Source organism: Polypterus senegalus, chromosome 6 (assembly GCF_016835505.1).
Source record: "Polypterus senegalus isolate Bchr_013 chromosome 6, ASM1683550v1, whole genome shotgun sequence".
In the NCBI taxonomy this organism is placed as follows: domain Eukaryota; kingdom Metazoa; phylum Chordata; class Cladistia; order Polypteriformes; family Polypteridae; genus Polypterus; species Polypterus senegalus.
The window spans coordinates 123,110,569-123,129,029 of record NC_053159.1 but is presented as its reverse complement, the minus strand read 5'-3'; the positions used below and the strand labels follow the sequence as shown (position 1 = coordinate 123,129,029).

The window sequence follows — 18,461 nt, the reverse complement described above, 5'->3', positions numbered from 1 at the left end:
TCTAAGAAGTTTCACATTAATAAAAACTATTGATTACATTATTTTTAAAGTATTCCCAATTTTACATTTTGTTCACAAATGCGTTAAGTCTGTTGCACATTATGTTGCATACATGTACATACACAGACACACAAACACTAAATCACCCAAGAAAAAAATTATCATAAAGCTAGTTTTCTGATAAGAGTTTTTTGTTCATGAAAATATTATACATTATTAGAATAAATACAAATAAAAACTGATGTAATAAAAGGTAACAGGAATTTCTTGCAAATTACCAAAAAAAATATTGATGTCTTGTCACGCTGCTAAATTACAAACACCAGAGTGCCTTGAGGAGAGATTCCATAATGGCTGAACTAACACACTTTAACAGACATAAAACCATAGTTTAACATCAATAAGGCAATAAGGCTGAAGCCAACAAGCCAGCAATACACCAAACCAGCTTTTCAATATGTCGTGCTAAATTTGTCATAAATAAATGTGGAGAAATCTGAAGACAGATAACACAGTGGAAGAGCATGTATATAGCAATGTATACTGTCTAAATGTGTACAGAAGATGAGTCATGGTCTGTGGGTACATTTCAGGTAATTGTGTAGGATATCTGGTGAAAAACAGTTAGTTTATAAAACAGGAGAGTTTCATATTTGAGAGTAAATAGATGATTATTCTAATTTTAGTGGTAGCAACACATTTGAAAAAAGTTGGGACAGAGGCAATATAAGACTATGAATGTTATGTAATGGTCAAGAAACACCCTGAAGAAGTGTCACTATCATACTTTGGTATAAAAGGAATATTTACAAAAGGTTCACTTATTCACAATCAGGGATGGGTCAAGGTTCACCACTTTCTGAAAGAAATGTATTATTATTGTTGAAATGCTGGATTACTCAATGTTCCTCAACTTATGATTTCTAGTAATTTAGAGCTTTTATCCCTTCAAGTGCATAACACTATTAAAAGATAATAGGAATTTAAAGGAATCCTAATATGTAAAAAGCAAGGGTATAAAAATTCAATGCCTGTGATCTTTAATCTTTCCAGTAAGCTTCTGCAATGGACATAACCAGATGGGCTTGTGAATATTTTGTAAAACTGCTTACAATAAACTCTACTCATTGCTGCACCCGAAAAAACAAATTAAGATTGTACTGTGCACAGCAGACACCATATACTGTATCAACATTATCTAGTAATGCCACATCATCTCTGTGCCCCAGTTCAACTGAAATTGACGTAAGCACAATAGAAATGTATACAGTGTGATAGATGGCCAGTAACCTTGCCCCGCTGGGACGCCTGGAGGAAGGAAGAACCAGGAGAGTGGCACTTTTTTCCAGGGCACCCAGATGGTCCTTGATCCCTGGGGGACAGCGCTTCTGGGACACCAGGGATGGTTTATGCCCGAAGTGTTTCCGGGTGGAATGGCAGCACTTCCGCCACACTGGGGAGTACTGCCGGAAGTTCATCGTCAGGCACCTGGAGCACATCCGGGACAAAATAAAAGGTACCGCCTCACTCCATTCGGAGAGCTGGAGTCGGGTGGAAGAAAGACGGAGCTTGCAAGACAGGAGTGGAGGCGGCCGAAGGAACAAAGGACTGGACATTGTAAATAATTTGTAAATATTTGTGTAAATAAACGTGTGTGTTGTGGACACTGCATTGTCGTGTCTGTCTGTGACCGGGCTACCTCTTACAAATGTTGTCCAACATGTCAACTTTTCAAATTGTTTATGGAATATCATGTTCTCTGGGCAAAGAAGAAAATGACTATCATGTTGTTATTACACAGGACAGTCTTAATTTGCATTTCTGGATGTACTGAAAATCTGAAACCACCCAAAAATACTTCTTACACACTTTTTAACAGATAAACACTCTTTCATTCACTACTGGAAAATTTCATTAACATCACACACAATTTAAGTCAATACAAGCCTGTCAAATTTATATCCACGTGATGCAAGGAATCTTCAAGGATATGTTGCTCTGAATTCAGATGGTGATAGATGGTATCAGTCAGGTTGACTATATATTCCTAGCCATTGTGAACTGACACACAACACATATGACACAACAGTGCTTTTGTGTCCATCACCTATTTTGATGGAACAGAATACAGAGGTGAGCAACAGACTTGTGTAGAGGTTGATAGGGCCCCTAGGGTGCCTAAGAACTTGCACCTTTTGATTTAAGTGCCACTTTCTAATTATTTGTGGATTGCTTTTGTAGGGGAGCACCCCCGGTCACCCCACTTCTATGCACTGATTTTGTAACAGAACGAAAAATCATGGGGTTATTATTTCATTATCTTATTCAGAATTTTAAGATTCTAACTCAGAAATTGAAGCTGCAAATATTGAATGAATTATTTAATTTTTTGATTATTTTTTTCCTTTGCCTTGTTAGTATGAATCAGGAACTGCCCCTTTTAAAACAATGCATGTCTAAATCTGGTATTGTTGGGTTCCGATGTTCCAAGAAAATCATTCACCTGACATCAGAGGCCAAGAACAGCAAAAAAAAAAAAAAGAATGCAAAATCTCTACTTTGTAGTAAGGAAAAAAAAAAAAGACTTTTGTTCAAATTCACAAAAATGCATGAAAAATCCTCTGAGCCAAGAAAAAATAAAACCTGGCATTTTTTAAACATTTTTAAGGTAACCAGATTTTTTTTAAACCATTCTTAAAAATTGTGAACTTGTGTACCTTTGATCAATAATCCCTCCTTTATGATATTAAAGGCTATCAGTGTTTCAGAAATAACAGAAACCCCATAATATCACATCAACCCACTGCTTCTAGATTTCACATAATTTTAAAATAATTGAATAAAGCATGTTGGAGGTTGGCTTGGGGCCAGACAAAACATCTGTGGCTGTATCTGGCCCACAGGCTGCTGTTTGACGATCCCCATTGTACATACATAGGGGCCTTAACAAAACTATTTAGCATTTTGACTAAGTATGTAACTATACCAAGTAAGAAATCCTAAATTGAAATTTTGTTACGTTATTTTTTTGATTTCAAAGCACTAAAATGCAAAAAATATTGTATTTACTTTTTATGTTAGAAAATTTATTAATGAAAGAATAATATTGCTATTTTGATAGTTATATCCCCATAATGTAATATTGTATAGAGCAAAGTTTTGCAGCAATAACAGCTTAAAGTCTAAGCAACGTTTGCCAATTCATCTACAGAGATTTGTTAACCCTAACGCTAAATTGTCCACATTAGTCTGATGACACTTAATGCACTGACATTTTCAAATTGTACTTCAGATTATCAACTGACTTATTCTGGGACATTAACCTTTTTGTTCTTGAGCCACATCAAGGCTACTTTGTCCTTGTGTTTGGAATCATCATCCTGTTAAAACATGAACTTTCACCCAGTGTTCAGCTTTTAGCAGACTGAAACAAGTTCACAATATTTGGTCCCCCAGTACCCCAAATAATTCATTCTTCTTAATTTAACTAGTCTCCACGGGATAATGCTACCACCACCATACTTCATCCTATTGTAGGTATGGTGTTTTTTAAGGTATGGGCAATGTTGTATATGTGCTACACATGTCTCTTTAAACTATGGCCAAAGAGCTTCACCTTTGACCCTAAAACTTTTTCTCACATCACAGATTAGTCACAAATGCCTTCTGGCAAACACCAGATGTAGATTTCATTTTCTTATAATAGAATCAATAGTGCCCACTGAGATATCCAAATACTTGAATACTGTTGTGCAACTTGTTAATTTCTTCTTTGGCATACCCTTTAGTTTCCTGAGCTGTCCCTTAGATTTCTTAACTGGGCAATGTGTAATTAGAAAACATGGCCTTTACGTCAATGATGCAAAGGTGGAGGACAATTGTAAGGAACTGCTGTTAGGCATTTTTTTTTTAACCTGTAAAAGCCTAAACTTCCCAAAACACAAGGATGGAACACATATGTAAAGAAACTTAATTTTTTTCATTTCAACATTTAACATTTTTTTCAGTGTAGCATTAAAAAAAATGTTTTGTGTTTCAGTGCTTTTAAGTAACAATTTCACAGAGAACAAAATTTTTGTGCAGTATTTGTCAAACAGTAATATTAGAGAATTAGTCTAAAATGACTGAATAGTTCTGTAAGGCATGTATTTATGTTAATATTATATATACAGTACCAAAATAGAAGAATCAAAACATTACGATCATATGCTTAATATGCTGTTGATCCTCTGTGTACCAGCAAAAACATCTCAGATCCGCACATATATAGTGTGGCAAGCAGCTGGGGGTGGTACCCAGCCAGGACACCAAGAAGGAACGGAAGAGGAACTACACCTCCTCCGGACCACGAGAGGGCAGCCGCCTTGGATGGTATTGGGACCACGGGAACCCTATTGGGGCCCTGGTCACCGCCAGAGGGCACCCAGATGCCTGAAGAGGCCTGGCCCTCTGCACTTCCACCACACCCAGAAGGGCTGGTGGGGAAGACCCCAGGAACACCCGACAGTGCACAGCTGGCACTTCCGCCACACCAGAGGAGTACCGGCAGTCGTTTATTGGGAAGCACCCGGAGCACATCCGGGTGGATATAAAAGGGGTCGTCTCCCTTCCTGCGATGGCTGGAGTCGGGTGGAAGAGGACAGAGCTCGGAGGAGAGGAGTGGAGGCGGACCTGTGGAGAAAGAGAGGCATTATGTGAAGCCTGGTCTGTGGGGTGAAAGTGAGTTGTGTGTGTTTCACTTGTGTAAATAATATTGTAAATAAACATGCGTGGTGCATTTCAACAATGTCTACCTGTCTGTGTTCCCCATAATATATATATTTATATTTCTTTCAGCATGAAAAGACGTTTCTCACTTTTTTGTTCATCTCAAAGAAAACTTTGCGAAACACTATGAAATTCAAACAACACAGTATCCACACACAGCACAGCTACACATGTGGACGTTAGGTGGGGCACGGACTCTAAATTTGTGAATACTTGTTATGATATTGTGACTACACTCTCGCCGCGAAAACGAAACTTTAAACAAATTATTTTGTAACAGATACAAAATGCCATTATTTTTAATTGTTAAGCAGATGAGCCATTAACATATGTGTTGGTATGGACTCCCCCTTGCATATCCCTGAGTCACATAAAGGCTACTTTATATCCCACGCTGGGTGCAAGGGAGTCGCAGCGAAAATGACATCAGACTTGGAAACACGTGCTGGAAAATATTTCTAAGTACACATTGCTGCTGAGGAGATGGTAGTGAATTTTAACAACAGGCTGATCATGCTTGTGCTGGAATAATGAATGAAGGGCTGAATATGATGCAACTGGTCATCAAAACAAAAGATAGGCATGCAAAACATTTGAAATTCATCTGCCCATCACATTGGTCCCCTGTTATGAATATATCTGTGCCCTGTGGAATTCAGTTGACCCTCCTGATTTTGTGTGGCACAAGGTGTGATCGTTACCGATGTCCTTGTGTTCGCTCATTTTTGCATGCTGTTTCTTTTTTGATTTAAAGCATACTCCACGCAAAATGCCAGCCTGTCCGTCATTAAATATGTGCAAGCAGTCACCTGCCTACTATTTCGTTACACACAACAATGTCATTAATTCTGCATTTTAAGGTTCAAAGTGTATTATAGTATTTTTGTCAGGCTGCTCTGTGATTGACAATTGACAGTAAACTTTGTTAAAATGGTATCGGAAAATGACACTTTGTTAGTTGTTACTTCAATCATTTTGCCGTGCACACTATATGTTCTGTTACCAATAAATTCTTCAACAGGAGCTCATCAACAAAGAAAAAGGGATGAATAGTAAATAGTAAAAAAATAGTAAAATTATAATTAATAACTCTGTATAGACATTTTAAAGACAAATCACGCCATACGCAATGCCTTGCTCTTAAACATTTACTCAAGTAGTTTTTTTCAGGGGGGCAGAGAAACCATTTCAACAGGAAAAGCTTTGTTGTGGAACTCAAATTTCTCATCTGTCATATGAGTGATTAAAACCGTGTGACTGAAATAATTTAAGTTCTATGGAAAAAAAAAAACCCCTTTGCATGTCATAACCACCCCTTTAAATTGGGAGAGGATCTGATATTTCAAAAGGGAAATGGTCAGAACTTACACACAGAATATATCTTTAGGATTTGAGCGGGGTGTACCCATTTATGTTGTATAATGTATATAAAAAGAGTAGTAGCCCGAGAACTGCTCCCTGATGGATACCAGCTATAAGGCATCCTAATTCTAAAAAAAAGCATAACCTTTTGTCCCCAGTGTTTAAACCAATATTACACAAATCTATACACTGCAACTTGAATTCACACTTCTTTTAGTTTTAGACAACCTTAAGAAAAGCTTTCTGACAATGAAGTTAAATAATATTATACACACATCTCTGATCATATGCTTTTGTTGCTTCCTCAGAGAACTCCAGCATATTAGTGAAACAAAATTTCTCCCACCTCAACTCTTGCATGGACAGACAGTGTTAATAAATATAAAAAAGCCCTCTTTAAAGCTTGCTCAGAATACTATTCTACATTAATAGATAGCAATAATAAAAACCCTTGGGTACTGTTTAGAACAGTGGCTAAATTAACAAATGGGAATTCAGATTAAGAGTGCAAAATACCAACAGATATTAGCAGTACAGACTTTATGAACTTCTTCAATGAGAAAATTAAAAATATAAGATCCCACATCTCAGCATCACAGTACAAACCAAATACTAGCTTAGCAGACCCTGTCTCACATTGCATTCAGCACTTTAATAATTTTAATCCTGTAACTGAGCAGGAAGTCTTAACTTTAATTTCTAAAATGAAGCCCACTACTTGTTCCCTAGATCCAGTGCCAACAAAACTAGTAAAAAGTGCAATGGATGTTCTTGCAGCGCCTATTCTAACCGTTATCAATAGTTCATTACTGCATGGCACAATACCTGACGCACTAAAAATGTCAGTCATTAAACCATTACTTAAAAAGTCAGACCTAGACCCACACATACTAAATAATTATAGGCCTATTTCAAATTTACCATTTCTCTCTAAAATACTAGAAAAAGTAACCGCCAGTCAGCTTCAGTCACACCTTACGCATTACAATTTATTTGAGAAATTCCAGTCTGGTTTTCGCACTGGTCATAGTACAGAAACGGCACTAACACGGGTTGTAAATGACATTCTGATATCCTCTGATGAAGGAAACTCCACTGTAATTATGTTGTTGGACTTAAGTGCAGCATTTGACACCATTGACCATTCTATTTTACTGCACAGGCTAGAAAATGATGTTGGGCTTACAGGCCCCATGCTCACTTGGTTTAGTTCTTATTTATCAAATCGATTCCAATATGTACAGAAATGTGCAGACAGTATTCCATCATTATACACAGAAGTTCAATATGGTGTCCCGCAGAGCTCAGTACTGGGACCTTTACTGTTTTCACTTTACATGCTTCCACTGGGATCTCTTATTAGGAAACATAATGTTAATTTTCACTCATATGCAGATGACACCCAGTTATACCTTTCATTTAAATCAAATGAAGTTTCTCTGATGTTGTCTTTAATTAGTTGTGTTAGTGAATTAAAGGAGTGGATGAATGAGAACTACTTGTCTTTAAATACAGATAAAACAGAGATGTTAATTGTTGGAGGGAATGACGCTGATCACAACAATATTTTGTCATCATTTAACTCAGTTGGAATCCCAATTAATTTTACTGAATCAGCCAAATCTAGGAGTTATCTTTGACTCTAGCATGTCATTTAAAGCGCATATTATTAAGTTGTCCAAAACATGTTTCTTCCATCTTAAAAATGTTAGGAAATTAAGGCGCTTTCTAAATAAACAGGATTCTGAGAAATTAATTCATGCATTTATCTCTAGTAGGATTGACTACTGCAATGCGTGTTCACTGGCTGTTCAAACTGTTGTCTATACAGCCTCCAGTTAATCCAAAATGCGGCTGCAAGAATTATTACAAGAACAAGAAAATATGAACACATAACTCCAGTTCTTAAATCCTTACACTGGCTCCCAGTTAAGTTTAGGGCAGATTTCAAAATCCTCCTTTTAACATATAAAGCATTAAATGGCCAAGGTCCGCTTACTTGTCTGAACTTATCATGACTTACAAACCTGAGTGCACATTAAGATCTCAAGATGTCGGTCTGCTTATGATTCCAAGGATTAATAAAATAACAGTGGGAGGTCAAGCTTTTAGTTACAGGGCCCCTAAACTGTGGAATGGTCTTCCTGCTTCTATAAGAGATGCCCCTTTGGTCTCAGCTTTTAAATCCCAGCTGAAGACTCACTACTTCAGTTTAGCATATCCTGACTAGAGCTGCTGATTAACTGTACATACTGCATCTCTGTTGTTAGTCATTAGCACTAAAAGATAAGTAACATGATAGATATAATTTGATATTAACCCTCACCTATTCTGTTTCCCTTCTCGGTACTCAAATGTGGCACTTGGTACCACGGCCCACCTGCCAAATTGTTTTGCCTGTCTTTGGTAAAGTCATCCCTGATGGAGGATCACAGGAATCATGGGAAAGAGGGGTCCTTTCATCGGATTGGCTGGCCCAGCACTGTTTCAGCCGTCGAATGGCCAAATGGGGGAGGCAGCTTGATGGATGAGGTCTCCAGGACTCTAAAAATATCCAAATCTTATTATGTGATATCATTTACTGTTAAATTCTGCTCTGTACTTCTAAAATTTTTATTTTTATGCTGTATTGAGGATTTGTTCTGTTCTGTGTATTGTATTGTATTGTATTGACCCCCTTCTTTTGACACCCACTGCACGCCCAACCTACCTGGAAAGGGGTCTCTCTTTGAACTGCCTTTCCCAAGGTTTATTCCATTTTTCCCTACAAGGTTTTTTTGGGAGTTTTTCCTTGTCTTCTTAGAGAGTCAAGGCTGGGGGGCTGTCAAGAGGCAGGGCCTGTTAAAGCACATTGCAGCAGTTCCTGTGTGATTTTGGGCTATACAAAAATGAAAACTGTATTGTATTGCCGTTTACTAATGTCAACACACATATTATTGTTCAACATCCTATATTGACATATGTAGCATACATTAGTCAAAAATGTTTGTTTCTAAGTGGATAATTAATGAGATATTAATGTACTCACTTTTAGCACTGTACTTAAACAAATAAACCAAAAAAGGTGAAAGTTAGATTTACATAAAAAGCTGATAAAAGCTACTTTTAACACTCATTATGGTCATCTTTGACTTGTTTAATTATCCTATATTACTCAAACTAAATGCTACTGTAAAAGCAACATTCAAGAACTTCAGCTACAAGTTTGCCTAGTGCGGAGATTTAAAAAAAAAAACAAAAAAACTTTAATGTTTCTTAAAACAAGAATTTGATTAACTAGTGTCTTCCCAATTCTAATATAAGTGAAGGGGCTACATACAAATTACCTTTTATTTAAATTATCAAGGATATCAGCGTGACCAAATGAAAAAGTGAAAAAGTAGAAATGAGGCATCCGACTAGATTTTTTTCATATTCTCCTAATCTTCTGATTGTGGTTTTCACTCTGTTCTATTTATTTCAACTACAAAGGGTCTAGCTCACTTACTGGGAAACTAACTCGGCTCAGGTGCATCCTTTTAATTTATATTACACAAACAGACGGACCCTATGAGCAAAATATTAAGAGCATACTATGCCAAAAGACCAACTCTACTTTTACACTTTATTAAGAATTCCAGCCTGACCAATATCTACATTAAGACTTTTCATTTTCATGGTATCATTGTAGGTCATCTCCGAGTACTATTATTTCTTCATACATCTCTAAATGTGAACGACAGGTTGGCTGGTATTTCTAAATCCAACCTGACCCTGTATTAAGCAAGTGTGGTTGTGTGCCCGAGTACGCTTTGCAATGGACAAGTATCCTAGCCGGTGTTAGTTCCAGACAAGTACTTCATATTGGCACAATTTCTTCATAAACTGCAGGAGTGTTTTAATCAACTGCACAATTGCAGACATAACAAAAAAAATGCCTGTGAACCATCTTTTAATTTAAGTTGATGCTTTTATATAGCATGGTATTAGAACCCAGGTAAGACTTGCAGAATGGAATGGGCTAATAAAGGTTGTAAAGAAAGTACTCCATTTAAAAACAAGTGCAGAATAGAACTAGGAAACAACATAACTGTATTACATGTTCAGGAGACTATATATTCCACTTGATATAACTTCCATAAAATGAATTGATTAGGACCAAAGCATAGGATCCTTAATTCCCTGTTCTGTCAGATACATGTAGACATAATACAGAAAGAGTGTACTCGGGTGATATTTGGTCATATATGGCGCATCTTTCATGTGTATCATTTAAGCAGCATTTACATGGAATCACTACCTACTTTATATAGTAATTGCTCCCTAAGAAAATATTAAAGTAAGGTTATAAACCTAGAAATCTAATCTCAAATGAGGAAAAAAATGCAATTATGGAATACATTTAAAGATATTAGAGATTATTCAGACAAGAAAACTGTACTATAGCAACTTCAAGGAGACAATTTGATCTAGGAAGTTTAAGAATTTAAATATTGGTTCATAATATTTATTACTAGGTTTAGAAATAGTATGAATGTTCAGTCCTACTGCCTTACTTACTTGGATGTGCATTTTAATGATTGCTTTACCAATCAAAGTAGCACCAAAAAAGGTCCAGAATGGAACAAGAAAGTGTCCACATGTAATTCCAGCCAAATCAAAGAGGGGGTTTGGAATCTGTGGAAAAAAAAGAGCACCAATTAAGGAGAATTATTTTAAATTTTACAAATTATTTGACTAGACTCCTGCAAATGCATACAGCTCATAAAACAAACAAACAAACTTCATAATTCTAGCTTCCTCTGCAATAGGAAAAACTAAAGGGCACTAAAAGTAATACAAATGAATAAAAAAGTAAATCCAATTTATATGTATGTATATAAGTATGTGTATATATATATATATATATATACATATATATACATATATATATATATATATACATATATATATATATATATATATATATATATATATATATATATATATATATACACATATATATATACATATATATATACACATATACACACACATACACACAAGATTTTAGCAATTAACGAATAATGTATTGTTGTTTAATTCAAATTTAATATATACATAATATCAACAGACTTAATAAGAAACACTAAGGATTGAAAATGCTCCTTGAATGGTACTATACTTAATTTATAAATAAACAAATATGTATATGTATTTTGAGTTAAAATTTCATAGCCCAGCATCTAATATTCAGAACAGGCTTTTAAATGATAATACAAAGAGTAAAAAGGTAAAAAAAAAAACCTATTTCCTTTGTTTATTTATTTACATTTTTAAATGTTCTTTCATAATAAAAATGACTTTCACCAACTACTTATTTACATATACTGTGAATATATATATATATATATATATATATATATATATATATATATATATATATATATATATAAACAGAATACTTTCTTCTTGAAAATGATTTATCTACAGCGTAATAAACCATGACAAGTAAAAAGATATATCAAGATCATGTTGAAATTTACTTTTTTACTATTAAGAAAAAGACAATCGTGTCCGGGTTGCTTTGTGAAACTTCGGATTACTATGAAACCATAGTAGGTGAAGTGCACAATTATGCACTTTAGAAATAAAACATCAACACCAAGGCAGGATTTTTCAATTTGACATTCGATTTATTATTCATGCCAAGTCTATTTTTACCAATATGGGCAATTTTATCAGGCTATTATAAATATTTAAAATGTATGTAGGAATATGTTTGGTTACAAACCAGTGCACCAATGGTAATGTAAACTCATTCACATTATTTGCAGTATATAAACTGGGAAATACAAACTAGTAACAAAACACATTATTACCTGACACCTATAATACATAGGAATTTAGGCAGAATTACTTTTCTGTTTGACCAAAACAGACTGATACAAATAAACTAGGTAAAATGCACACTTAACAGAAATATGAAACAAGTGGATTTACAGTTGTAACAAATCAGATTTTAAACTAAACTTTGCAGAAGACAAAGAGAAGTATAATTGTATTTACACTTTGCCAAACTTGTTGCACCACAAAAAAATAACAATATTGATTCAAGGTAAATAGCAGTATTGCTTTAAGCTTTCAAAAATAATTATTAAGACAAAATAAAAAATATTAGGGAAAACAAAAGGGAACATTTGTGATTACTAATGCATTATCAACAATTCCTTAGTTTATTCAAAATATATAACATTTAAAAAAAAATCTTACAAATTAAAATAATTCTTTTCTCTCTTTTTTTTTTTTTTAACAACAAGTCAACTTTAAAAGTCAAAGAATTTGTAAGTTAAAAAAAAGATGTGGAAAGTTTGACAGAAAAAAATGGAATATTTTTCATTTCTTAACTTGATTCTTTTTAAATCAAAACTAATTTTAAAGTAATTATAAAGACACAGATATAAATGTATTACAGCAAATTACACAACAGAATATTTTAACAAAACATAAAATCTATTACAAAAATAACTGCTATCAAAAATAGATCAAATAAGCAAAAATATAAAGAATCTTACTGAAGCACAAGCCAGAATCCCCAGAAATCCAACTTTTTGTACCATATTTTGAACAGCAAGCTTGGCGCGGGTGGCAAAATCCTAAAAAGAGAAACAAGGTCAGTCATGTAAAAGTAATTTTTAAATGCTTCTTCATGATTCATTCCTTATCAGATCAAGCATATCCCACTAACGAAAGTACCATGAAAGGTAGAGCTATTAGATTAAAATACATTCAAGAGCCAAGTACCTTAAAAATCTACTGAAGCAAAACATTTCTGTAAATTGTTTAGCAAAATTTCAATTGGAAAGGGCTGGATTAAGCAATTCTTGTTAGAACAAATACTTGAAAATCACTTTTTTTTGTTTTTACATTTTCCTTTGTCAGAATCTACAAAAGAGTATAATTATCAACTGCATGAAAATGTATCAGGATGATTTTTTTTTTTATTAAATAATTATAAGACTAAAGTGAATCTTAAAATGTCTATTTTAATTAAAACAGGTTCCCTTATCAAAAGACTTTAATATTTTTTCTTTTTGAAAATTACCTTTGTGCTTTATAACTTTAAAATTGTATTTCCAATGTTCTTTTTTTAAAGAAATAAATGGCACATAGTTTTAAAGATATTCATGTTTTCAGAAATGATGAGATTGTACATAACTGAACAATTTTAAATAAAATATTTACAAATTGCAAATTGATTTTTATGAATAAAAAAAAACCTTAATTCTTTAATCTATAAAGCAAAAGTTATATTTTGCATCTAGGAAATTTAACTTTAGCAATCAATTACATTTAGCTCTAAACTGTTTTAAATTACTCATTTACATTACTATTTTAGTTTAAACTAAAGCATATGGTTTAAATAAAATTAATGAATTCAGACTACTTTATTTTTTTCAAACAAGCCACACTTGTTAGGATTTTTGAAAACACTAATATCTTAAAGCCAATTTCAATTTTTTTATTTTGGGTGGAACTTTATAATTTCTTTAATAGATACAACTGAACATTCTTTCATTTTCAAACACTGTATATTATTAATATTTGATAAAAATAAATTTTTACTGACACTGTACTATGAAAGATAGCCATTATTAAAAAAAATCTAAAACAATACCTAATTTGAAAAATACATTTTCACACAACTAGATTTATGCCTTGCAGAAAATGTACTCTTTTTTTATATGAAATATGTATGGTGGGAACATTTTTAATATAATAATTATACTATTTGTTTCTGAATGTAGTTCTGCAACTGTCACTTCATATTTAAATTATTACCAATAATAAGTGCTGTTTAATTATTAAATACAAAAGAAAACAGTGACATAATAAAGAACTTTTCTCTATTAGTAGTTTTTTTTTTACATTAGCTCTTTCATACAAATGTTTATATATATATATTTAGCTTTGTATGTTAATTACATGTTTATTCATTGAGTTTAATAATAGTAATAAATGAAGAAAAAAAAAAGTTTTCCTTCAAAGGAAATTAAAGTGCATACAATTTTAATTCACAAAAAAAGGTGTTGAAAGTCAAGAGTAAAAATTAAACATGAAATGCAGAAAATTGGAAAAACTTAAAATGGAAAAGTAACTGAAGTTAGGGAAACCCAGCCAGGATAGGTTAACAATTAAAAAGGAAATGAGAACACTTGACTTATTTTAGTACTACAGAAAACAAATGTTATAGAGCACACAGTATGTGAAAACCTACCTCTTGCAATTTATACAAATATCTGGGTTTTATTTCAAAGTTACATTTGCCTTCAAAACTATAATTCATATTCACTTGATATATTTTTAACTGTTAACATTTACAGGACACATTTCAAGATATATTAAAAAACTAAAAATTATTTTTGAAAGACAAAATGATAAGGATCCAATCCATGTACCAGATATCTAGCACTTTCCGATTTACTGATTAATGAAACCTTGAAAGTACAACAGTTTAGGCAGTCATTCATAAATAAAACTGAAATATATTATTTTAAAGCACTATACTATTTTTCTGGGTGTGACTTCAAATATACTGCACCTAGTATATAAAAGTACACCCATTGGTCATGCAAGTTGGAAAGGAGAAACATTTCAGCATACAACTTTGAAGTGATCTGAAATTATTATTAAATGCAAATACCACTTTAAACAGTAAACTCAACTATTACAATAAAAGCCAATGACAGTTAAAACTTTTAAATGAACAATTAACACATCATCATAGCCCCAAGTCTATTAACTCTTTCAGCAAAAATTCCTACCTAAATGGCAAGCATCTTGAAACAAAATAAGATATGGCTCTTGTATCCACAGTATGACTAAAACAAGCATTTGATTTATCATTTACAAATTGCCAAAAATCCATCTGTCACTTAAACATTTCCCAGAAAAAAATATTTCTCATCTAGGAAGAGAAAGAAGCTCTTTTATGTTTAAACATCTGAATCAGGGAAGTTTTTTTCCCCTCTTTCCTGTTCAATAGGATTTGAACAATATAGGGATTCTTTTTAGAACATTACATCAATCATTATTGATAAATTAATTCTGAACCAGGATCATTGCTGTATAGTAAAATTTGTATAGAGAAAGATTTTAAAATGCTTAATGAAGAAACAAAGAAAACTTGTTTATAAACTGAATCACACGTAGTTTGTCCTGGATATAAGCCCCACAGGCAGGATAACTGCACTGGATAAATTCATACTTTAGCATAGAATTTATGTAATCTATTTATTTATTATTATTATAAACTTTAACACAATACAAATATTCAAATTTAAGCACCAAAGTCAGCTCTGCACAGGTTAAATTATACTTTAGTTTACAGATTAGGTGATCTACAAGTGTATTAATTTAAAACTGTCATAAACTTAAAACAAAACATGAATATTTCCTATATATTAATAACATAAATCTTATGAAATTTAGTTCCATGTACAGTAAAAATATTTTAAGGCTGAAAGAAAAACAAATTTATATTTTTATCTAAACAAATAAAAACCTAACTCAACTGTTAATGAAATTAACTTACCTATAAAACAAACAGCAGGTAATCATTTACTAGTATCTAAACAGCATACTTGATACCTTCAACATGTATTTAGTCAATGCAGGAACACTTTGCAGTGAAAGGAAATGTTCATTTTAAAATATTTTTAAACTTTAACATTTACCCCACTAAGAAAAGTAGAGTAACATGGCTTCACCTGAAACTATGAAAACGTTTAAATGTCTACAATGCCTTAACAGGATCACCATTATAATATACTTCAAAAAATCCTTCCAAATACTTTCAGAAAATTTCAATAACAACATAAAGCAACAAATGAATACTGCACATAAAAGGAATGTTAATCAGCACTACTGAATACATTTATTGGACAACAGCAAATATAGATGACTAAAGAGAATGAAAAGGCCTTGCAATATTATTGAAATGTATGAACTGGAGGGACCAGAATGCTTTGCTAGTTTGCTAGGAAAAATTAAATATATACCTCCAAATATCAAAACTCTACAAAAGAAAACTGCTGCAACCTATGATACAGCACTGGAATGATCCAAATGTTCTTGATTTAAACAATTATTGTACATTCACAAAGACTACTTTAAATGCATATATTCATTTCACTTTTTATTTAAAATGCTGTTGCAGATGAATAACCTTCCATTTATTTTTCATTTTGATCTGAACATACTGAAAAGATATGAATAAAAATAGCTAGATCAATAGATTGTACTTGTTTAGAAGACCTCTTGCATATTTGTATCCACTTAAACAATAATGAACATAAAAACAGATCTATCCACATTTATTTTCTTTATTGTTTAAGTGGATACAAATATGCAAGAGGTTTTCTAAAGAGTCAGAAAAGTATACACTACTTCTGCCAATAATGATGCATGATAGAATGATAATCACATATTTATTTTTTCATTAGCTAAACAATAATTTATATTCTGGCTAATAATATAAACTGGTTCTTCTAATTAAACTACTCCAGCTAAGAAATACATAAAAATCAAAGTAGTTTTTTTAATGTACAGGATGTACTTCATTAATTTTTTTTTCAAGTTTTTCAAATTATTTTGTTATCAGCATATAGTATATTTAGCAATTCACAAAAAAAGGTAAACCATGTTATTATGAGTATGTTAATTGACTTCTAGGTTATGTCTGTTTTAAATTTCTCCCGATACTAAAAGTTATGAATTGGTTTTCCTGTTTAGACTTCAAACACAAGATACAAGACTTCTTATAATTCGAAGGGATACATAACAATAAATAATGAGATAAAGGTCCATTATGCACTGAGCATAAAAACTCTGGGACATTTCACATACCAATGCAAGGAACTGCCCCATGAGTCACACCATATTTTACTCATAGTAGGACTGCTAGTCCACCTGTTCACATTTGATTATTGTCTGTTTTATGGTGGTGGTGGTGTTATGTACTGTCCAACTTACTCTAAGTCGCTTCTCTGGACTTGGTGAACTCATGAGTAAATGCAGGTATTGGCAGACCCAGTATAAGACCATTGTATGCTTTCATTGAAACTAAACACCCAAACGTGTAAAGTAATTTACTTCCAAAAGCCCAAGGGAGCAAATGGGATTTTCAATCAATTGACCTAGATCAGGTATATTTTTGACTTCACATTTTCAAAAGACGTGCATCCCTCTAAGGTTTACTTTCTGGAAGATCTTCATAACCATCCATTTTGTTTTATTCTGAATATCTGAACTTAGTTTTTAACTAACCTTATTTTAATTGCTTGAAATTATACATGTATTGCTATTTATATCCATTACCACTATGAAAATTAACAACAAACTGGAATAGAATATTTTTTTTTAAATCACTAATGTATATAATCTGGAACTCCATTCATTTTCGGTTCCTTGAGTCCTATGTGGTCAGGAAGGTACCTGGCTTCTGTAGTTCTTAATCTATGCTAGGTAGATGGTGGACTCAAGGGTGGATAGAAAGTTACATTTGTGTATGAATGTATGGCTTTGCAAACCTAAAAAGGATTAAGATTTGAGAAAAGTAGATAATATATAGCACTCTGAGTTCAACATGTTATATAAGAATACACTTAAATTAAACCTTTTTCAAACTAGATTCTCTGGAATTTTGTATGAGATTATGTATACTAATTAAAACATACCCAAAACTATGTGGAAAGACCAAGGAACAAAAGATTCTTAAACAGAGTATCCCCCTCCATCCCCCTCTTTCTTGTTTAACTCCTAAATTCCTGTCAGGCGATATCACACTTCATACAAGCTTTAGACATCCTGTGAAACATCCAGCTCCTTTATCTCCAATACAATGACAAGAAGCTCATTCACAGAAGAGGAATGTTTGTGGTTTAAAAACATTCATCTGTTATTTTCAACTACATTAAGGGATTATTAGTTCAATTTTATGTTAGTCCAAAAAACTCTTGACATGAAAATCAGCAGTGGTTACAAAAGGAAGACCATTTCATTACACCTTCCAGTGGAACAAATTGAAAAAGCATCTTCCTTAACAGATGGAACCTAAAACATGCAACAATAAAGCCGTCCACCATAATTATTTTTTAGAAACTATTTCACTGCCTATTAAAACCTTGTGCAGACAAAAGCATGACTGCATTGATAAGATAAGAAGTACAAAAAAAGTCTGAAATTCTTGACTGGTGACAATTACCTATATATAAATGACTTGCAGGAGTCAAGACAGAATAAATATTGCTTGTCATATTACTGCTGTAATTTAACCTTTCAGGGTACTACATCCATTTGAAAAATGGTTCTTA

General features: G+C 32.8%; 1 protein-coding gene across 2 annotated transcripts in view; it reads right to left on the bottom strand.

The window, feature by feature from the left end:
- The window catches only part of LOC120531531 (vacuole membrane protein 1-like), a 126,928-nt gene that overhangs the window by 42,156 nt on the left and 66,311 nt on the right, over window positions 1-18,461 (bottom strand). For both annotated transcript variants that reach the window (XM_039757025.1, XM_039757026.1), the window contains exons 8-9: window positions 12,663-12,743; window positions 10,669-10,785 (exon numbers count right to left, since the gene is read on the bottom strand). In XM_039757025.1, coding sequence (XP_039612959.1) covers window positions 10,669-10,785; window positions 12,663-12,743 — 198 coding nt within the window. The remainder of the gene's footprint in view (window positions 1-10,668; window positions 10,786-12,662; window positions 12,744-18,461) is intronic.